The sequence below is a fragment of the Toxorhynchites rutilus genome, chromosome 1, assembly GCF_029784135.1.
Source record: "Toxorhynchites rutilus septentrionalis strain SRP chromosome 1, ASM2978413v1, whole genome shotgun sequence".
In the NCBI taxonomy this organism is placed as follows: Eukaryota; Metazoa; Arthropoda; class Insecta; order Diptera; family Culicidae; genus Toxorhynchites; species Toxorhynchites rutilus.
Window position 1 is genome coordinate 62455468 of NC_073744.1, and position 21548 is coordinate 62477015.

At 49.7% G+C, this 21548-nt stretch overlaps 1 protein-coding gene across 3 annotated transcripts in view; it reads right to left on the reverse strand.

Moving 5' to 3' along the window:
• The window catches only part of LOC129763140 (twitchin), an 85161-nt gene that overhangs the window by 950 nt on the left and 62663 nt on the right, over window positions 1-21548 (reverse strand). For all 3 annotated transcript variants that reach the window (XM_055761941.1, XM_055761940.1, XM_055761939.1), the window contains 12 exons: window positions 21295-21420; window positions 20535-21231; window positions 20121-20474; window positions 18552-19961; window positions 18072-18374; window positions 16967-17854; window positions 16009-16899; window positions 13119-15782; window positions 12782-13063; window positions 12417-12722; window positions 400-12357; window positions 30-332 (listed from right to left, as the gene is read on the reverse strand). In XM_055761941.1, coding sequence (XP_055617916.1) covers window positions 30-332; window positions 400-12357; window positions 12417-12722; window positions 12782-13063; window positions 13119-15782; window positions 16009-16899; window positions 16967-17854; window positions 18072-18374; window positions 18552-19961; window positions 20121-20474; window positions 20535-21231; window positions 21295-21420 — 20182 coding nt within the window. The remainder of the gene's footprint in view (window positions 1-29; window positions 333-399; window positions 12358-12416; window positions 12723-12781; window positions 13064-13118; window positions 15783-16008; window positions 16900-16966; window positions 17855-18071; window positions 18375-18551; window positions 19962-20120; window positions 20475-20534; window positions 21232-21294; window positions 21421-21548) is intronic.

Genomic DNA, 21548 nt, shown 5'->3' on the forward strand with positions numbered 1-21548 from the left:
TAAACTCGTTGAGATCGGTTGCGTCTTACTCTTAACATCCAGCACACACTGTGTCGAGGTTTCTCCCATGGAATTCTTTGCCGTACACACATAGGTACCGGAGTCCTCTGGGAACAGTTCATTGATTCGGAGGCTAGCAATTCCAGATTTGTACTTGATGTCGATTACAGCTGAGGATGTCAGTTTCTTGCCATTTTTGGTCCACGTGATCTGTGGCAGCGGGTCACCGCTGACATGGCAGTTGAGTTGCAGTGGTTCGCCGTCGGAAGCTAGGACGTCCTTAAGTTTCGCGGTGAACTCTGGTGGATGCATCAAGCTGTCCGATTGCAGGGCTGTTATTGAATAAAGAACCATTCTGTTATTTTCTAGGGCGTGAGCAAAACACCAACTTCAACTTACGCATTAATTCACGAGTTGATTGACGGGAACGGGCATCTGGTGGTCCAAGTTGTTTCGAGGCTGGGGCCTTAATTTCAGGCCGCTTGATCGAAAGTTTCCTTCCTTCCGCCGTCGGCTCAATCGTATGGTGGCGACGATCTTCAACAATCACAACGCAGCTTGTTTCCGCTTTGCCGAGAGGATTAACCGCAACGCACTTGTACTCGCCGGAGTCCGCGATCTTGGTGTCGATAATCTCCATCGTCACAACGCCATCGGTATGAGTCATGGCGTACTCGAATCGGCTAAGCTCGCGTCCGTTCTTGAACCACTTCACAGTGGGCACTGGTTTTCCACTGACACAGCAGAGCAGCTTGCAGACATCTCGGCACTGCATTACACGTGGACGCAAAGCGAACGTGAAAACTGGAGCAGCATCGGATTCCTCTTGCCACAATGGACGTGGGCTTGGTTCTCGCTTTCTGATAGTGAAGGTCTCCGGTTTGTACACGGGGATTTGTTTGGACATTGGGTGAACGTTGAGGAAGATAACCTCCTCGCGAGCGCCGTAATGGTTCTCGGCACGGATGATATACTCGCCGCGGTCATCCAACTTGACTCGGTTGATGATGAAGTAGTAGTCATCACCGGCATAACGCTTCATGAATTTGACCGATTGCTTGAGTTCTTGATTGTTGTGATACCACGTTACAACAGGAGTTGCCACACCAATAACACGGCAGTAGAATTTGCAGCTCTGGCCTTCGTAGCAGAACGCGGACTGTGGACGAATGACAAACCGTGGAGCGGCCTGCCGGCGATCGAACGATGTTTCATGAATCTTGTACTTGGTGACAAGCAGTTTCCGTAGCGCGGAGTACTCCGATAATCTACCCAGCGGCAGAACGAATGATGCCCAGTCGTCGTACTTTCTGCGGATGTGATCGCGTATAGTTTTGTATCGCTCAATCGAGATTAAAGACGTCGAGCTATTATAGGAATCGCTCAACCAAGCGTGTATCAGGCACTCGTGAGCGGTCATACGTTTGTCCGTGTTCCTAATCAGCAAACGCCGAATAAAGTCCTTACATTCTTCCGATACGTCCTTGAATGCGACTTCATCGAACTCCCAGGTACCTTGCTTGATATTCTTCAAGGTGTCGATGTCGGTTTCTCCGGCAAACGGCGACAGACCACTGATCAGTACATAGGCCAACACACCAACTGCCCACATATCCGTGTAGAAACCAACCGGTTCGCGTTCGACAATTTCTGGTGCAGCAAATTCAGCTGTTCCGGTCGAAATCTTCACCATTTCATTCGGATTAAGGCGGGTGGCCAGTCCGAAATCGATCAGTTTCACCTGATTGCTATTCCTCGTCTGGCACATCACATTCTCCGGCTTAATGTCCAGATGGATGATGTTCTTCTCGTGCATGTACTTCACAGCTTCACAAATCTGCTTCATGTACTCGATGATCTCCTGTTCACACATGCGGTAGCCTTCCGTGGTGATGCGTTCAAACAGCTCACCACCGGACAGGAATTCGTAAATCAGCACAAACTCGTCGTCATCTTCGAAGGCATCGTGCAAATGGATCAACTTGCGGTGGTGTAGTTGATTCATGATATCGATCTCCTTACGGATCAGATCACGCTCTGAATTTGTTGATACCGGAATGAACTTCGCAGCAAACACATTGCCGGTCTTACGCTCACGGCATCGGTGGACCACACCGAAAGCTCCGGTACCGATCTCTTCCAGAATTTCGTACTGATCGTAAACGCTCTTGTTGGAAATCTCCACCGGTTTCGGAACATACTTGGAGTAGATATCGAACACGTACGTGTCATAATCGCCGATCGGTTCACGCTTACCCTGGCGCTTCGGTTTGCCGTTCTCATCCAGCTCGTACTTCACACGCTTGACCTGTTTGATGCCCAGATCCTTCAGACTAACCAACTCTGTTTGATCCGATGGATCGGATCGACCGTACACATTCTCAGCGAACACTCGGAACTCATACTGATGACCAGGCGACAGGTGTGGAATGATGAGCTGATTGAAGCGGGTAGTACCAGCGCGAATCCAGGTCGACAGTGGAACTTCACGTTTCTCGACAATGTAGTTTGTAATGCTTGCGCCTCCGTCCCAGGAAGGTGGCAGCCAGCTGAGAGTGACATGATCCAGTCCGATCTGGTCGACGGTGAGATTCTTCGGTCTATCCGGGCGATCGCTAATTTGGATGCTAATATCTGCAGTGTCCTGTCCAAGTTCGTTCTCGATAGTGATGGTGTAAGTGCCGGAGTCGAACTGAGATCCATCGCGGATGGTAAGCACGGTGTGTCGTTCGCGAGTTTCAATGTGATAATGGATACCGGATTCGATCTGTTCGCCCTTGAGATTCCAGTGGCAACGTGGTTTGGGGAATCCAGTGAACGGAATCTTGATTTCAATGTTCTCTCCGTTATCGAAGAAGGCAGTGTCGCGGAAACGTGGTGGAACGTTGAGCTTCGGTGGAGATTTGATGACGAGCGAAGCCTTCGTGGATTTGATTCCTCCCTTGTTGACGGCACGGCAAGTGTACTCGTCGGCATCCTCACCGAACACGTCGTTGATCGCCAGATGGTGCGTATCTCCATCGCTGTACATGTGATACCGTGATCCAGAGCAAATTTCACGAGCTCCCTTATGCCAGGTGATCTTGGGACGAGGCACACCGGTGATCTTACAAACGAACTCAACGCTTCGGTTCTGAACGCATGTCAGTGTATTTAGTGGTTTCACAACCTCTGGTGGTTTGCATACATCTGGATCCTCGGCCCTCACCAGCTGTGAAGCCTTCGAGAACTCAGAAACACCCACCTCATTCTGGGCCGCCACGCGGAATTCATAGAAGCGTCCTTCAACCAGATTTGTACAGTTGATGGTGCAGATCGAGCATGAAACTGTATTGACACGCTGCCAGGTTTCGCTACCCTGTTCGCGCTTCTCGATCCAGTAGCCCAGAATACGAGATCCTCCATCCGACCATGGTTTGTCCCATTCCAGATTGACGAAATCGCCTCCCACTTCGTGGATGATTGGAATACCAGGAGGAGACGGCAGATCGTACGGACCACGAGCCTTGATTGCATCAGCTCCTTCCAGGGCCGGACCCATTCCGTTCTCATTGACTGCAGAAACTCGGAATAGATATTCTGAGAACTCGATCAGTCCCTTTATAATCAGCTGGCATTCCTTGACGTAATTGGCAACAATTAGCCAATGCTGCGACTTGATATCACGACGCTCAACAACATAGTGAGAAACCTTCCGGCCACCGTCACGGGTTGGTGGTTTCCACGACACGGTGCACATATTCTTCGTAACATGGCTGATAAGTAGGGGTCCCGTTGGTGGTCCAGGCAGTCCAGTAACATGTACATTTACGTTGCAAGACACACTTCCACTGTCGTTCTTGAAGTTGACCAAATATACTCCTCTATCCCTGTCCTCCACATCGCGGATGTAGATAACCGCGTAGTCATCGAACACGGTGTATTTGATGTGCTCAGTTTCGATAAGCTTCTCACGATCCTTCGAAATGTTAACCTCCATTGGCTGATCCCCACTGAATCCAAGCTTGATCTTGGCATTGTCTCCCTTGACCAGATACACATCCGATGGAATATTGACAAGCTTCGGTGGCACTCCGATCTTCACCGCTGCGGTAGTATGGATCACACCCACAAAGTTGAGTGCCTCACAAGTGTAGTCACCCTCGTCTCGGTAGGTCACATTGGAAATGTGCAACGAGAATACACCATTCTTGCTCTCCAGGGCATATTGTCCGCCATGGGTGATTTCCTTTCCGTTGCGCAACCATCTGCAGGTCGGTTCTGGCTTTCCGTGGGCTTCGCAAGTCAACTGTACCGATTTTCCAAGTGGGACCAGGTTGAACTTCAACCTCTGCACCCATTCAGGCTTCTCGGTATCCAGCTGTTCGCCAATTCTGACCGAGCGAGTTTCAGCAGATGGTGGAGAAATTCCGTAATTATTGACAGCATAGACACGGAACTCGTACACTCCTCCCTCGATGAGATTCGAGACAGTGAGTTCGGTGACTGGGATGTTGGTCTCGTTACACTTGACCCAGCGAGCTCCTCCAATATCCCGACGTTCGACGTAGTAACCGATGATTCTCGAGCCACCATCACTGGCCGGTGGGGTCCAGCTGAGATCAACGAAGCTCTTGCCAACCTTAACGATTGCCGGGGCTCCCGGAGCAGTTGGGGCTGTAATCTTGCTGTGAATCTTGAACTTCTTGGACGAAGCGGAAGGCTTGCTTACACCGGCAGCATTCTGAGCACGAACACGGAATTCATACTCACGACCGGGCAACAAGTTGTACACTTGATAGGTATTGTCCTTGATCAGGAAGTTACACACAATCCAGGAGCTATCCGAAACATCTCTGTACTCGAAGCGATAGCCTTGAATGCGTGATCCACCGTCCATAAGCGGGCGTTCCCATGTGACGGTGACATAGTTTGAGTCCCAATCGGTAACACGGGGTGGATTCGGTGGATCCGGAACTGTGAATGGATAGCGCGCAATGATTGGTTCCTCCAGAATCAGGGGATCACTGACACCGTACTGGTTCTCAGCGCGTACTCTGAAGTTGTACGGTTTGTTCGCTTCCATACCCATGTTGTCATAGTGCGTGTTGCGTACAAAACTACTGGCCTTCGTCCAGTATCCGAGAGGTTCATAGCGTTCAACAATGTAGTTCGTTATTGGGCTACCGCCATCATCCTGTGGAACCTTCCACGAGAGAGTGCAAGATTCTGGGGTGATTTCGGTGACTTCAAGAGGACCAATTGGTGGCGTTGGTTTATCGACAACCAATACACGACATGAAGCAGTGTCCTTTCCAATACAGTTGACCAAATGGATGGTATAGCTTCCGCTATCCAATCGCTTAGCAGAATCGTTTTTAAAGACAGCTTCGGTATCGGTGACAGGTAGCTCGATTCGTTCATTTCTGGAGACTTCGTTTCCGTTGACCAACCAGAAGGCATCCGGTCTCGGAGTAGCGCTGAATGGAACGATGATCTTGAACGGATCTCTCGCAATGACGAGAATGTCGCGCATTCCAATGTCAGACGTGATTTTGGGAGCACTGAATGCGGCTGTGACCATGATCGGATCCGACGGCGAGCTGAATGAACTTTGGCCTGCGGCGTTAACAGCCGCAACACGGAAGCAGTACTCGCGGTTGTCGGTGAGTCCCGACACTTTGCAAACCAAATCTCTGAGAGTTCCTTGCTGCACCTTCGACCAGCCTCCTTCGGAAGCCAAACGCTTCTCGACAACGTAATGGGTGATTGGCGATCCACCATTGCTTGCCGGCTTCGCCCATGTGATGGTGATAGAGTCCTCGGTGGTTTCCACGTGTGTGGGCGTTCCTGGCTGAGTTGGCACATCGAACGGATGTCTGGCCACAATCGAATCAGCCTGTGCTGGTTCGGAAAGTCCGTATTTGTTTTCAGCGTACACTCGGAAGTCATACAGCTGGTTGATGCGCAAGTTTCTGATCTTGAGGAATGTAGCGGTGCAGTAGCTGCTGACCTTCGTCCAGCTCGTAGAACTCTTGTCCTTCTTCTCGATAACGTAGTTTGTAACCGGAGAACCACCATCATCCAACGGTGGGTTCCAGCATAGGATCAGATGTTCACCTCCGTACGATTCAACCCCAATATTTTCAGGCTTCGCTGGTCGGTCCAAAACCTTAACATTGCAGCAGGCGATATCACATCCCGATGGATTCTTCAACATCAAGCGGTACTGCTTAGAGTCGGAACGCTTGCTGTTTGTGACCACAATACTAGCGGCTTCATCTGTGAGTTGTCTGTGAATACGAGCATCACCATCATCAAGCTGTTCGTCGTTGGCGAGCCAACTGGCAAGCGGTTTCGGGAAAGCGACGTATGGAACATGAATATTGAAATCATCACCAGCTCTAACGGTGATATCGCGAACATTGCGAAGATCCATCATTGGCTTGTTGGGTTGTTCTTGCAGGATAACGTTAATGCTGGGACGGGATGGATCGGACGAACCAATATCGTTCACGGCAATCAGACGGAACTGATACTCTTTGTTCTCCTCCAGATTATCGACACGATACGACTGGTCGGAAATCAGATCGGCCATCGTATTAGCATCTAGCCACTTCTCGGCGTCCTTGATACGGTATTGTACAATATATCCCTTGATCTTTTCCTTTGCGTCCCTGCGCAGGGTACGCCACGAAAGTGTGACACTGCTGCGAGTGATTTTGTCGATCGATGGTGGATCCGGTTGATTTGGACGTTTGCGCTGGTACTGGGCAGTTATTGGATCTGTCGGTTCACTTGGCTTTCCAACACCTACATCGTTGACACTCTTGACACGGAACTCGTAACGGAAGCCTTCCACCAGATCGGGAATCGTATGCGTAAGGTTGACGGTGGGATAGTTGTTAACTTGGGTCCATTCTCCAGAGCCACGCTCACGCTTCTCGACGATGTAACCGGTGATGGGTCGGGTTTGCACGCGTGGTGCCTTCCAGGAGATTGTACACGAACTTGGTGTGTAATCGTCGATGGTCGGCTTGTCTACAGTCTCCGGTGGATCTGGGTTCTTCGGCGAAATGGTTTTGCTTTCGGTTGGTTCCGAAGCACCATAGATGTTTTCGGCACGAACACGGAAGATGTATTCGTGGTTCTCGGTCAAATGTTTGATAGTGTGCGAGCAACGAGGAACAGATCCATAAACCATCTTCCAGTTGTCCGACGGGAACTCCTTGTACTCAATACTGTATCCGGTTATTTCCGAACCGCCATCATCCTTCGGTGGATCCCAGTTAAGGGTGACGGTATCTTGGGTAGTTTCCAGAGCGAACACATTTCTCGGTGGCTGCGGTCTATCAACGACGATGACTTCAAACTCTTTCACGTCCTCACCGTACTGGTTGGAAGCCTTAATCTTGTATGTATCCGAATCATTACGATCGCTCTTCTCCACACGGAACACGGTTCGTTCACTGTTGGTGTCAACCGAGATACGTGAAGTCTCCGGTACTTTAACTCCATTGCGGAACCATTCCACAGTCGGAACAGGAGCTCCAACCAGAGGAATAGTGATGATGATCGGTTCACCAGCACGTACTTTGATGGTTCTCTTGGCAAAGCCGTCCATGTTGAGCGCGGGAGCTTGCTGCATTGGTCTAGCCCAGCATTTGTTGGATACGTCGCTAGGATTGCCTTGGCCAGCAGCATTGACAGCCGACACCCGGTAGTCATACTGATGTCCCTTGATAACGCCAGTATCAGTGAACTCAATGTTCGGTACTGGATGTTTGTTAGCCTTGATCCATCGACCGGTGGCAACATCACGACGCTCAATGTTGTATCCAGTGATTCTGGAGCCGCCATCGCTGATTGGTGGTTTCCAGCTGAGCGTGATTTGATCATAGTTACTGTCAATGAAGTCCGGTTTGGTTGGTGGTCCAGGAAGTACGAATTGATCCTTGGCAACAACTGGATGTTTGCTGGGCAGTCCATCGGAACGTCCCTGGAGATTCTCGGCCATTACACGGAACTCGTATTTGTTACCCTTGTTCAAGCGTGGCACGACGGTGTGAGTATATTTCGGGCTCACATAAGCAACCGCTGGAACCCAGCCGCCTCCATGAGTAAGATCTTTCTTCTCCACAACGTATCCGGTGAGTTCAGAGCCACCATTGTCCTTCGGTGGCTTCCACGAGATTGTAACACTCTTCTCTGTGATTTCTTCATAGTTCATTGGTCCCTCCGGTGGATCCGGACGGTCGAGAACAGTCAAATGCAAGCTTCCCTCATCCGAACCGCTTGAGTTGCTGATGACCAGTTTGTAATCACCAGAATCACCACGATTGCAGTTAACTGTATGAACAATCGTATGATGTCCAACAGCGGTCAATGTCGTGCGTTTATCGGTTTCCACGGGTTTGCCGTTCAGTGTCCAGGTAACTTCCGGCACTGGTTCTCCGGTGAAGTTCACATCCAAATGGAAAATGAGTCCAGCCTTGACAACCATATCGTGCAGCGGCGTAATGATCTTCGGCGCCACAAACCTGGATCGGGTAAGAACAGCATCCGAAGCATCGGATGGCTCTGATTCGCCGGCAGCGTTCACAGCAATAACGCGGAACTCCCATTCGGTTTCGGTGGCCAAATCTGGTACTTTGAGGTTACGCTGGATTCCAGGTACACGACCAGCAGTACTCCAGTATGGGCTGTCTTTCTCCTTCTTCTGAACGATATATTCGGTGATTGGTGCACCACCGTCCGATTTCGGTGCGTTCCACTCCAAGCTAACCGAGTTGGCGTCCCAATCGACAACCTGTGGTTTCGGGGGCTGCGATGGTTCTTCGAAATCATTCTTCGCGATAATCGGATGAGACGATTCCAGGGCTTCCGATTCGCCGATCTCGTTCACCGCCTTCACTCTGAACGAGTAGCGCTTGTTATGAATTAAGCGTGAAATTTCGTTGATCAGAGAAGTACTCATTCCAGCCGCAGACCATGTGCCACGAGACATATCCATCTTCTCGATGACATAGTGAGTGATCGGACTACCACCATCATCCTTGGGCAGTTTCCATTCCAGACGGCAACCCTCGGTTGTGATGTTGCTAATTCTAAGCGGGCCTTCCGGTGGTGACGGTTTATCCAAAACAGTAACATGACCAGAGGCCGAGTATTCGCCGCATTCGTTTTTCACGATCAGCGTGTACATTCCGCTATCTTCACGAACCGAGAATGGAATCTCCAACGAAATTTCATTGTTGAAAGCTTCACGAATAACGCGTTGCGATTCAGGGATTACAACACCATCACGCTTCCACGTGGCGGTAACATTTGGAGAGGCCTCAACGCTGACGTTATAAGCGATCTTCTTGCCCACCGGGACAATCAAATCCTTCAGTGCATTCTTGTCGAAGTGTGGAGGCACGAATCGAGACTTGCATACGACCGGGTCGGACGATTCGCTGGGATCACTAACTCCCGCCTTGTTGACGGCACAAACACGGAACTCGTACTCTTCATCCTTGGTCAAATCGGCTATTTTCGCCGATGGTTTGTACAGCTCTGTGAACTCACCAGCAAACTTCCAATCGCCATAGCGAGGTTTCTTCTCAACGATGTAGCTTGTGATTGGAGCACCACCATCCTTCTTTGGAATGCTCCATTCGAGGTTGACGTGGTTATCACTCCAATCAACGACCACTGGTTTGCCTGGTTTATCGGGCTTAGCGTACGGATCCTTCGCAGTGATTGGTTGCGAGGTAGCCAATGGGATTGATTCGCCCTGCTTGTTGACAGCACGAACGCGGAACTGATAGGAGTGTCCCTCAATCAAATTATCCGGACGAATCTTGGTGGAGATAGTTTCCCCAACCGGAATCCACCGGAGTTGATCGGTATCGAGCTTCTCAACAACATAGTGCAGAATCTCCGAGCCACCATCGTCCTTTGGAGGACGCCACATTAGTGTGACGCCATTCTTCGACAAGTTTTCGTGACGAATCGGTCCTTCCGGTGGAGCTGGAACGTCCAAGACCGTCACATTAACATCAGCGATGTCAACACCATTCTTATTCTTAGCCGTCAGTGTGTAAACTCCACTATCACCACGCTTAACGTCCATAACGCGTAGCTTTGTCCGGTAATCTTCGTAAACCACCTTAACCCGATCGGTATTGATGATCATATTGTCCTTGTGAGACCACTCCTTGGCTGGAATGGGTTCTCCCTGTACCGGAACGTCAAACTCGAACGTGAGACCGGCACGAATCTTGACGTTGGACAGCGAGTTGCGATCGATTCGGGGTGGTTGATTCTTGCTGCGAGCAATGTGAGATTCGGTTGGTCGACTCGCTTCACCTTCTCCAGCGCGATTGACTGCCTTCACACGGAACTGATACGCAGCTCCTTCGATGAGATCCGGCACCTTGGCAATACAATTGTCTCCCTCCACTTCGGCACATTTCTCCCAATCTCCCGAGTACTTGCTGAGTTTTTCAACCACGTAACCTGTAATTGGAGCTCCACCATCGTTTTCTGGAGCCTTCCATTCCAGCTCGACGTAGTCTCTGTCATAATCCTTGATAACCACATTGTCCGGTCGGCTTGGTGCACGGAATGGATTCTTCGCCACCACAGCGTTAGCCATCGACAGTGGCTCCGATTTGCCCATCTTGTTCTGAGCACGAACGCGGAATTTGTACGAGTGACCCTCGATAAGACCATCAATTTCGGCCTGGCATTTGTTGCTACCGGAATCTCCAGCGTACACCCAGGTTCCCTTGGTCTCGTCAAGTTTCTCAATGATGTAGTTATCGATCGGTAGACCTCCGTCATCTTCTGGTGCACGCCATTCCAGCACCGCTCCGTTGGCGGTTATTTCGGCAACCTTGAGCGGTCCTCCCGGTGGACTTGGCACATCAAGCACAGTAACGAACACGTTGGCGGTGTCCTTACCATTCTCGTTTTCGGCCTCAATGGTGTACGTACCCGATTCTCCACGCGTAGCTGAACGTATAATAATCTTGGTATTGTAGTCGTAGTTCTGAATCTTGAAGCGCTCATTTTGCTTCAGTTCGCGCTTGTTCAGTGACCACCTGGTAGTCGGTATCGGTTCACCGCTAACCTTGACATCGAAGGTCACATTATTACCGGCCTTGATACGAACGTCAATCAAATTCGTGCGATCGATCTTCGGTGGTTGGTTTTTCGGCTTACAGGTGATCGGTTGAGTAGCGTTACTTGGATCGCTGGGACCCGCGTCATTGACAGCACGCACTCGGAACTCATATTTCTGACCTTCCATGAGTTCGGGTACGGTTGCACTGGTTGCATCCGCTGGAACTTGCATTTTCCGCTCCCATTCACCATATTTATCCTTAACTTCCACAACATATCCTGTGACCGGTGAACCGCCATCACTAACCGGAGGCTGCCAGGCAAGTTTGACAAAGTCTGGACCCCAATCGGTAGCCTTGCAGTCGCGTGGAGCGGACGGTTCGTCGAACGGATTCTTCGCAATGAAATCTCCAACCTGTTCGAGAGGTTTCGACTCGCCCTCGGCATTGACCGCACTTACACGGAACTTGTACTTCTTTCCGTTCTGCAGCCCACTGATATCGGCATTGGTTTCTACACTTCGAGCGTGTGGTACCCAAGCCTTAACGTCATCGTCGTAGCGTTCAATTTGATAGTACTCGATGTCGCAACCTCCGTCGTCGCGTGGCCGTTTCCACTTGAGTTTGCATGTTTCCTTGGTAACATCCGACACTTGCAGTGGTCCTTCCGGAGCGGTTGGTTTATCAGTAACGATGACCTGGACACAAACCTGATCACGCCCGGACGAGTTGGTTGCAGTAATTTCGTAATCTCCCGAGTCAGCACGGTTGGCTGGGCGCATGATGAACTTGGAGTTGTAGTCGGTGTTGAGCACTTCAACCCTCTTGTCGCTCGGAATGGTTGCTTTGTTGATTCGCCACTCACATTTGGGCGCGGGTTCACCAGCGACACTGACATCGAATTTGAGCATCGATCCAGCCGAAATGGAGACATCTCGGATGGTACGACGATCGATTTTCGGTGGGGCGAAACGTGGCTTGGCGGTAAATGTGCGGCTAGCATCCGATGGATCGGATGGACCGGCCTTGTTCACAGCAATAACACGGAACTGATACTCGTTGCCCTCGACCAAACCACCGACAGTTGCAGTTGGCGTCGGAGAGGTTGTTTCACAGGCCTTCTCCCAGATTGGACTGTACTTGTCCTTCTTCTCGATAATATAGCCGGTGATCGGGCTACCGCCATCGTCGGGTTCTGGCCACTTAAGAACGGCGTGATTCTCGGACCAATCAGCAACGGTGGGAGCACTTGGAGTGTCCGGAGCAGCTGTTGATAGTACCAGAAATCAGTATTGTTTTGGAAACGACATATATGAAGCTACTCACAGAAACTATCCTTCGCCACAACGGTTCCAGCAGTCTCCAATGGTTCTGATTCGCCCTCAGCGTTCACAGCCTTCACCCGGAACTTGTAACGATGGCCTGGAATCAAACCGTCAACTGGGGCTTCAGTGATCGGTCCGTCGGTTTTGCCAGCGTTCATCCAAATGCCATTATCTGGGTCGAATTTTTCGATGACATAGTGATCGATTGGAACACCACCATCATCTTTCGGTTTCTGCCACTCAAGACGACAGCTATCCTTGGTCATGTCCTTGACTTCCAATGGACCCTCTGGGATGCTTGGTTTTGCTACGATAACACGAAATTGAAACGTCAACGCATAAACGCAGCATTTTCACAATACTTACATCTCACAGTAACAGTGATTTCAACTTGGTCACTGCCGAATTTGTTGGTGGCCTTAATAACGTACTTGCCAGAGTCACGACGATCAGGGTTCGTGTTAACGAACTTGCTGTTGTACGGTACATTATCAATAGTGCGCGTCGTTGTAACGGTAACCATACGATCGTTGATAGTCCAGTCGACATCAGGGGCAGGCTCTCCAGATATCTTAACATCGAAACCAAACGGCTCCCCAATAGCAACACTCAGGTTCTTCAGATTTCTGCGATCGATCTTTGGTGCCACTATAATTACGATATGAGTAGTGCTTGGGAATATGCTGACAATTAATCGACTTACATTTTCTCGGTTTAGCAGTAATTGGTTTGCTCTGGTCACTCCACACGCCTGGACCAGCCTCGTTGACGGCCCGAACCTTGAACTCATAAACTTCACCCTCGTTCAAGTCCGTCACCTTAGCCTCGCATTTGTTACCAATGACTTCCGCACATTTTATCCACTTAACGGTTCCGTGCTCACGTTTTTCAACTATATACTTGGTAATCGGAGAGCCTCCATCACTCATCGGTGGCGTCCAGCGAAGGTCGATGTAATTTTTGTCCCAGTCATAGGCTTCCGGTGTTCCTGGTTTGCCAGGCTCGTCGAACGGATTCTTCGCTACCATATACTGCTCGGTGGCCAACGGTTCCGAAACACCTTCATCGTTAACAGCGGACACGCGGAACAAATATTCTTGTCCAGGTTCCAAGTTTCCGACTTCCATATGCGTATCGGGCGTACGTCCAACCGGAAGCCAGCGCTGGGTCTCCTTGTCGAACTTTTCAACATTATAGTGATCGATCGGGACGCCACCATCGTCTAGCGGTGGGTTCCACTTCAACGAACAACCCTCCTTATGTACGTTCGATACCTTCAACGGGCCCTCGGGAGCGGTTGGTTTGTCGAGAACAGTGATGTTGATTTGAACCTCATCAAATCCGGAAGCGTTTTCGGCCTTGATTTCATAAGTGCCATTGTGTGCACGAGTCACATTTCCGATGGTAAGTTTGGCGCGGTAATCTTCAAATTCTGCACGAACCACTGCATCATCTTTCTCCACTCGTGCCTTGTTCAACAACCAGTATTTGGATGGTGCCGGTTCGCCACTAACCTTGCAGTCCAACTTCAGAGTTTGACCGCCCTTCAGCGTCAGATTCTTGAGAGTCGAGCGATCGATTCTTGGTGGAGCGAAACGATCCTTGACCAAAACTGGATCGGACAACGGCGAGTACGGACTGTGGCCACCCTTGTTCACAGCCTTCACACGGAACTGATAAGTAGTACCCTCGAACAGATCGGACACCTTAGCTTTGTTGACTGGTCCATCAGTTTCCATAGCCTTTTGCCACTTGGTACTGTTAACGTCCTTCTTTTCAATAATGTATTTCGTAATCGGGGCACCACCATCGCTTGATGGTTCCGTCCATTCCAGGTGGACGTGCTTTCTCGACCAGTCGGTAGCCTTTGGCTTTCCAGGAGCACTTGGTGCATCGTACGGGTTTTTGGCACGAACGCTAGTGTCCGTCTCCAGTGGTTCAGACTCACCTTCGCTATTGACGGCCTTCACTCGGAACATGTAGTCCTTGCCTTCCTGCAGTCCGGTAACATCGGCCTCCGGGAAGCGAGACTCACAAACCTGAATCCAGCGACCACTGTCGACATCCATGCGTTCAACGACATAGGCCTGAATCGGTTCGCCACCGTCATCCTCGGGTGGTAGCCAGGCCAGTTTACATCCCTCGGCAGTCACATCGGACACCTTCAGTGGACCCATACACTTCGATGGTTTCGCTAGCACGACAACTTCCATTTCCACGGTATCAGTGCCAGAATCGTTCTTAGCGGTAACTTTATAAATGCCTGAATCGGAACGTTTCAAATTTCTAATAATCAAATTAGTCTTGTAATCTTCATTGTCCAGTCGTACTCGGTCACCCTCCTTGCCGAGAATTGGTGTACCCTTAAGTTCCCAAGTGACCTTTGGCGCTGGTTCGCCGGTAACATTGGCCTCAACGTTAAGCAACTGTCCACTGCGCAGCACCTTCTTGTCCAAATTCTTCCTATCAATTCTTGGTGCCAGGAATCTTGGCTTAGCAACAACGCTATCGGAGATGTCGCTAGGCTCCGATGGACCGGCTTTGTTGACTGCAACCACACGGAACTCGTACTCATGACCCTCCTCAACGTCTTCCACGACACCACGGGTACGATCACCGCTGACTGCGGCAGCATCCTGCCACTTGCGGCTTGCTTTGTCTCGCTTCTGGATAATGTACTCGGTGATTGGAGCACCTCCGTCCGACTTCGGTTTAGCCCATTCCAATTCCACAAAGTCCTTGCTCCAGTTGGTTGGTGTGGGTCGGCCGGGTTTACTCGGTTCACTGTACGGATCCTTAGCGATAACAACGGTTTCCATTTCAAGAGGCTCGCTGTCACCTTCCTTATTGAAAGCCTTGACGCGGAACTTGTACTGCTTGCCCTCCTGGAGACCCGCGATGTTTGCTTCCGGTGTGCTGCTTTGACCACATGGGATCCATTGTCCGGTAAGTGGATCCAACTTCTCGATCTCGTAACCTTCGATTGGCATACCACCGTCGTCCAATGGTGCCTTCCACTTCAGCTTGCAGCCATGCTTGTGTACATCCGACGCTTCCAGAGGTCCCTGTGGCATACCAGGCTTGCTGAGGATTGTTACTTCAACCTCGGCACGATCCTCGCCCTGAGAGTTGGTGGCAACAATGGTATACTTTCCGCTCATATTGCGACGTCCACGCAGAACGAAAAACTTTGTATTGTAATCCACATTGTCGATCTTGTAGTCCGCATCAGTGGCAATTTCCTTCTCGCCATGGAACCACTTGACAGTTGGTGCTGGCTCACCCTCGATATCAATGTCGTACTGCACAGACAGACCCGCCTTGATGGTGATTGGCACCAGGTTGGTGCGGTCGATACGTGGACGCACTAAACAAGGAAAGGAACAAATCTTTAGATATTTAGTTTTCATCACATCGATTAAATTGAAAACCAGCTTCCTCTAAAGGTGTTCAATTTATCGATGTTGGTAAGAGTTGCCGATTGTGGAAGAAAACTACTGACAAAAATGTTCGTTTATTACAATCATAAAATTAAATATACCGTTCACAGAAAGTACGTAAAATATAACGAAAATGCTCAGTCCTATACTTACGATAACGATGTTTAATAGTGTGGAAGTTAGTTGGATCTGAAGCTTCGCCAGTTCCGGCCTTATTGATTGCACTAACACGGAACTGGTAGGTGTTTTTCTCTGGCAAATCACCAACCTTTGCTTGGCATTCGGGACTGAATGTGGTAAGGGCCGGTTCCCACTTGTTGTCCCCACGCAGTTTTTTCTCAATGCAGTACCCAGTGATCGGAGCTCCACCATCCGAAAGAGGACGTTTCCACTGCAGGGTAACACTGGCATTGTCCCAATCGTGGATAACCAAATCCTGCGGAGCCTTTGGTACATCGAAGGGATTTTTTGCCACAATGTATTCTTCTGTCTCCAGTGGTTCAGATTCTCCCTCTTCGTTAATAGCTTTAACACGGAATTTATAATGCTGTCCTTCCTGCAGTCCGGTGACGTCGAACTCTTCGGCATCTCCCGGCGCCTTTCCGATCGGTACCCAGCGACCAACCTTTTGATCGTACTTTTGAAGCTCATACGCTGTGATTGGTTTTCCTCCGTCATCGTCAGGTTTCTTCCACTTGAGCTTGCAACCATTCTTGGTAACGTCCTTAACCTCCAAAGGTCCCTTCGGTTTGCTCGGGCTCGCGAGAACTGTGATTTCGACCACTTCTTTGTCCATACCGTGTTGATTCTTAGCCTGAATCTCGTACAAACCACTGTGTTTACGTAAGCTCTCCTTGATGGTGAACTTCGTGTTATAATTCTGGTTAATAATTTCATAGTGGTCATCGTTCACGACATGTTTCTCCTTAACAATCCATGTGATCTCCGGCTCCGGTTCACCCTTCACGTTGACATCGTAGTGTACCATCTTTCCAGAGCGAACGACGATAGGTTTGAGGTTCGTGCGATCGATGCGAGGTTTCACTGCAGACAGTAAATTCATAATTCCTGAACGTTCTGAAATAATCTTAATCGAAAGTAGTATACTTACATGCGCGATGCTTAACCTTATGCGTATTCGTTGGTTCAGACTCAGGCGAACGGCCAGCTTTGTTCACGGCAATGACACGGAACTGCCATTCGGTGTTCTCCTTCAAGTCCTCAATTGTAGCCTCAGGTCCGGGTACCTCAACGACATCTTCCCATTCCTTGAAGCGCTCCTTCTTCTGGACGACATAGTTCAAGATCGGAGCACCACCATCAGACTTCGGAGGAGCCCACTTAAGTTTGACAGATTTGTTGTCGTAGTCGACGATCTCCGGTTGACCGGGTTTCCACGGTTCGTCATACGGGTTCTTAGCAACAACCTCGTCCGATTCCAGTGGTTCCGATTCGCCCTCTGAGTTGACACCAATCACACGGAACTTATAGGTAGCACCTTCATCCAGCCCGGTTATCTCGGCCTCCAAAACTTCTGGACCACCCTTAACGGTGCCACAACGCACCCACTTGCCGTTTTTGTTCTTCAACTTCTCGATTTTATACTCTGTGATCGGACAACCACCGTCGTCGGCAGGTTTCCTCCACTTCAGCTTCAGGCCCTTCTTGGTGACGTTTGAGATCTCCAGTTTACCCTGGCATCTACCAGGCGAACCCAGCACCACCAGCTCGACCTCCTCCTCGTCCTTACCCGAGGCGTTCTTGGCGGTTATCTTATACTTGCCGGTATCGGCACGCTTGGCATCCTTGATCGAGAAATTGGTGTGGTAATTTGCGGTTTCAACCTTGATATTCTCGGACACCGTTAGTGGAATGTTATCTCGCCAGCTCCAAACTATTTCTGGCTCGGGTTCTCCCTTCACGTCCACCGACCAGAGATGGGCCTTTCCAACCTTGATGGTAACGTTCTTCAGGTTGGTGCGATCGATGCGAGGTTTAACTGTGTGTTGAATACGATCGGTAAGTTTTAGTATTATGCACTCGGCAGTTCACGACACTCTTTCGCGGCAAAACTTTAGAACCATTTTCTTGTTGTTCCCCGGGCAAAGGAACACAATACTTACGCGAAATCATTATCAAAGCAAAACCGTTCATTTCAGTTGACAGCTTATGGACTAACTGTGACAGATAACTGACAGATTTGAAACCATACTCACGGTTCTTGTGCTTCACAGTATGGTTATCGCTAGGCTCCGAAGCCTTGGAAGCGCCACCCTTGTTGACGGCACGTACTCGGAACTGGTAGACTACCTTCTCCTTCAACCCATGGACCTTGCACACGGGCTCCGGCGACTCAGTCTTTGCGCATTCGGTCCAGTCGGATAGGAACTTGTTCTTGAACTCCACAATATAGTGAGTGATCGGACGGCCGCCATCCTTTTCGGGAGCTTCCCACTTGAGCTCGACGAAGTCAACGCCGTAGTCATCGACCGCCGGCTTTCCGGGAGCTTCGGGTGGATCTGTAGTTTCAGTGAAAGTAAAGTAAAATAGTTAGGATAAAGGTTTTTTTTCACGAACTGACATTCAAGCTAGTCGCACAACTATATCAATTTTGTTTGTTTGACAGATGGCTAATACGGATCTATGATCGAACGGAAAATTGCGTACAAATTTGCTCATTTCGACACTAAACTCACCGTACGGATTGACAGTCTTAACCGCTAACAATGTTTCCAGTGGTGTCGACTCTCCTTCCTTGTTGTAAGCCTTAACTCTGAACTCGAACTTCCTTCCCTTCTGTAGGTGCTGGAAGTCGAAGGTAAGCTGGTCGGCACCACATTCCCCAGCTTGTAACCAAGTACCATTCTCTACGTCCATCTTTTCCAGGAGGTATCCGGTCAAAGGGCAACCACCGGAATCCTCTGGGGGTTGCCAGCTAATAACAACATGGTTTGCCCTAGCTTTTTCGATTTTGATCGGCCCAATCGGCTGTGTGGGAACGTCTAGAACCAGAACCTTGGCGGCAGTCTCAAATTCGCCGCTGCCATTCTTCAGTTTTAGTTTGTATTTACCAGAGTCGGCACGTACCGCGTGTCGAACTTGCAGAGTTGTGGCGTAATGTTCTATATCGATAGTTTTACGCTTCTCCGAATCACAGATAATAAGCACATCATCTTTTTGCCAAACAACCTCTGGCTCTGGTTCTCCACCGTACTGAACGTAATAACGTATCGTTTGGCCCTTTTTGAGGGTAATGTCTTGAATGCCATTACCCTCAATGAACGGCTTGACGTATCTATCTCTGATCTTGAGCGGTTCGGTTACGTTGCTAGGTTTACTGGCACCCCCTTGGTTGGTAGCCCTCACGCGGAACTCAAACGTTTCACCTTCCTTCAGACCACGCAAAGTTGTTTTCAACTGATTAGGACCAACATCTTCGAAGTGTTTCCAAGCCGCAGCCGTGTATGGTTTGTACTCAACATTATAGCTCTGGATAGGAGCACCGCCATCAGATGCTGGTACCTTCCAGGATAGCTCGACAAAGTCCTTGTCCCAGTCGGAGATTATCAATTCCCGCGGTGGGTCGGGCTCGGTCCATGGATCCTTTGCAATGATATCCTCCTCCATGGTAACGTACTCCGATTGTCCCATCTTGTTGACAGCCTTCACTCGGAATTTGTAGTGTCTGCCCGGGGTTAAATCTGTCACAGCAAACTTGGTCTGGTCTCCGGGTACCTCTTCGAGAGGTTCCCACCCGGACCGTTTGAACACATCCTGCCGCTCCAGAACGTACTTGGTCAGCGGTGAGCCACCATCGTTCACCGGTGCCTTCCACTTGACCACACAGCGGGTCTGGAAAATGTTGGTGCACTGAAGATCTTGCGGTGGCGGTGGCTTCTCTTGGAACACAATATCAGTGTCATGCTCTTCTTTGCCGGTGGCATTTTCCAGCACGATTTTATATGCGCCCGAATCCTTGAACTCGGTTTTCTTGAACTTAAGAACGACCTTATCCTTCTCTACAACTATATCAATATCTTCCGGTGGTACCGGCTTACCATCCTTGAACACCTTGGCGGTGACCTTGGATTGGCGTGACTCACCGGCTGCACAGAGGGATTTATAGGGTTGGTTAATAAAAAGATAGATAATAATACAATAATAATGTTATATGATTGAATATAGTCTGTAGGTTGTGTTTGTAGTTAACACCCAAACACAGACCGTACTGATCTTGGGCTCGATCAGAGAATGGTGACACTTACTTGAGAACGGAACTTCCAACACCTTAACCTCCTTTGCAGGGGCCTCCACCTTCGGTGGAACATCGAATTTCGGTTTCGTTTCCTTCTTGTTCACCTTAAGGGTACACTTGCTGGTCAGTGGACCACACTCGCAGCGGATCTCCCCTGCGTCAGTCAGCTCCAGCTTGTTGAAGATCAGCTGATGTGTACCATCACCGGTTGAAACGATGTCAATCTTGTCGCTCTTTTTGAGCTCGGTTTCGCCAAGGAAGAACTGGATGTCGGCCTCCTCGTCCTGGACCTGTACCTCGAGCACGCATCTCTGCGTTTCGTCTCCGGTGGTATCCTTCAGCTTCTTGAGGAACTTGTTTGGTCCTGGAGTGAAATTAGAGTAGATTAGTGTACTTCTGGTCGGTCATAATGGGAGGTACTTACGTTTCACAAATATTTCAGCTTCGGTTTTGTCGGCGTTGCTCACACATCGGTACATTCCACTGTCAACCTTTTCGACGTCCTTCAGCACGAGCTTATGCTTGCGACCATCCTTGATGATTTGTATCTTGTCGCTTTCCACAATCTTGGTATCCCCCTTGAACCATTCCACCTGACCCAAAACATGGTCGAGCTCGCAAGCCAAGGTGACGGTGTCCTTGACGAACAGCTGTTGGCTCTTGAGCACCTTGGTGAACTTGTAGTTGTACTCGACGATCTTCAGCTTGGTCTCCGTTTTGTCGGGCTGCTTCTCGATTTTACACGTGTAGTTATCGGCATCGGCGAGGGTAGAATTCTTGATTATCAGTGTGACGGTTCCGTTCAGATCCTTGCCGATAACGTACTTGTCGTTGTTCTCCAGCTTCGTCTCTCCCTTCCACCAGGAGATGGGAGCTAACGAGTTATCGACCGCGCACTCCAAGTGGGTGTCGTGTGTCAAGAATCCCTTTTCGGTCTTTTTCAGCGTTTTGGTAAACTTGTACACCGGATCGGCCTCCTCCACAGTCAGATAGGCGAAACATGAGACACCAGCAATTTCCAGTGTATATTTACCGCCATCTTCCGTTCGGGGATTTGTGATTATACACGTGTACACATCGCCCTCCACCTTGAACTTGTACTTGGACCCGGTGAAAATTTCCTGGAGAAAGATTTAAATTATTCAGTGGAATATTCGTGGAACATGATCGACAGTGAAACTAACATCTTTACGCAGCATCCACTTGGCTTTGGCGTTAGGTTTGGTGAAGGTAGCCTCGAACACAACCTTCTTGTCCTTACCCTCTTTGCAGGTGATATCTACGAGTGGTTTCGAGAAGGTATCTTGTTTCTGAAAAAAATAAGGAACATAGGTGAAGTTGGCGCAGAGCATTTCATGTTCACACGACAGAAAAACACAAAGGATCGGGTGTTAGTCACAGCTATGGAGTGTGTCCCGCATTCTTCGCTGTCGCTTCG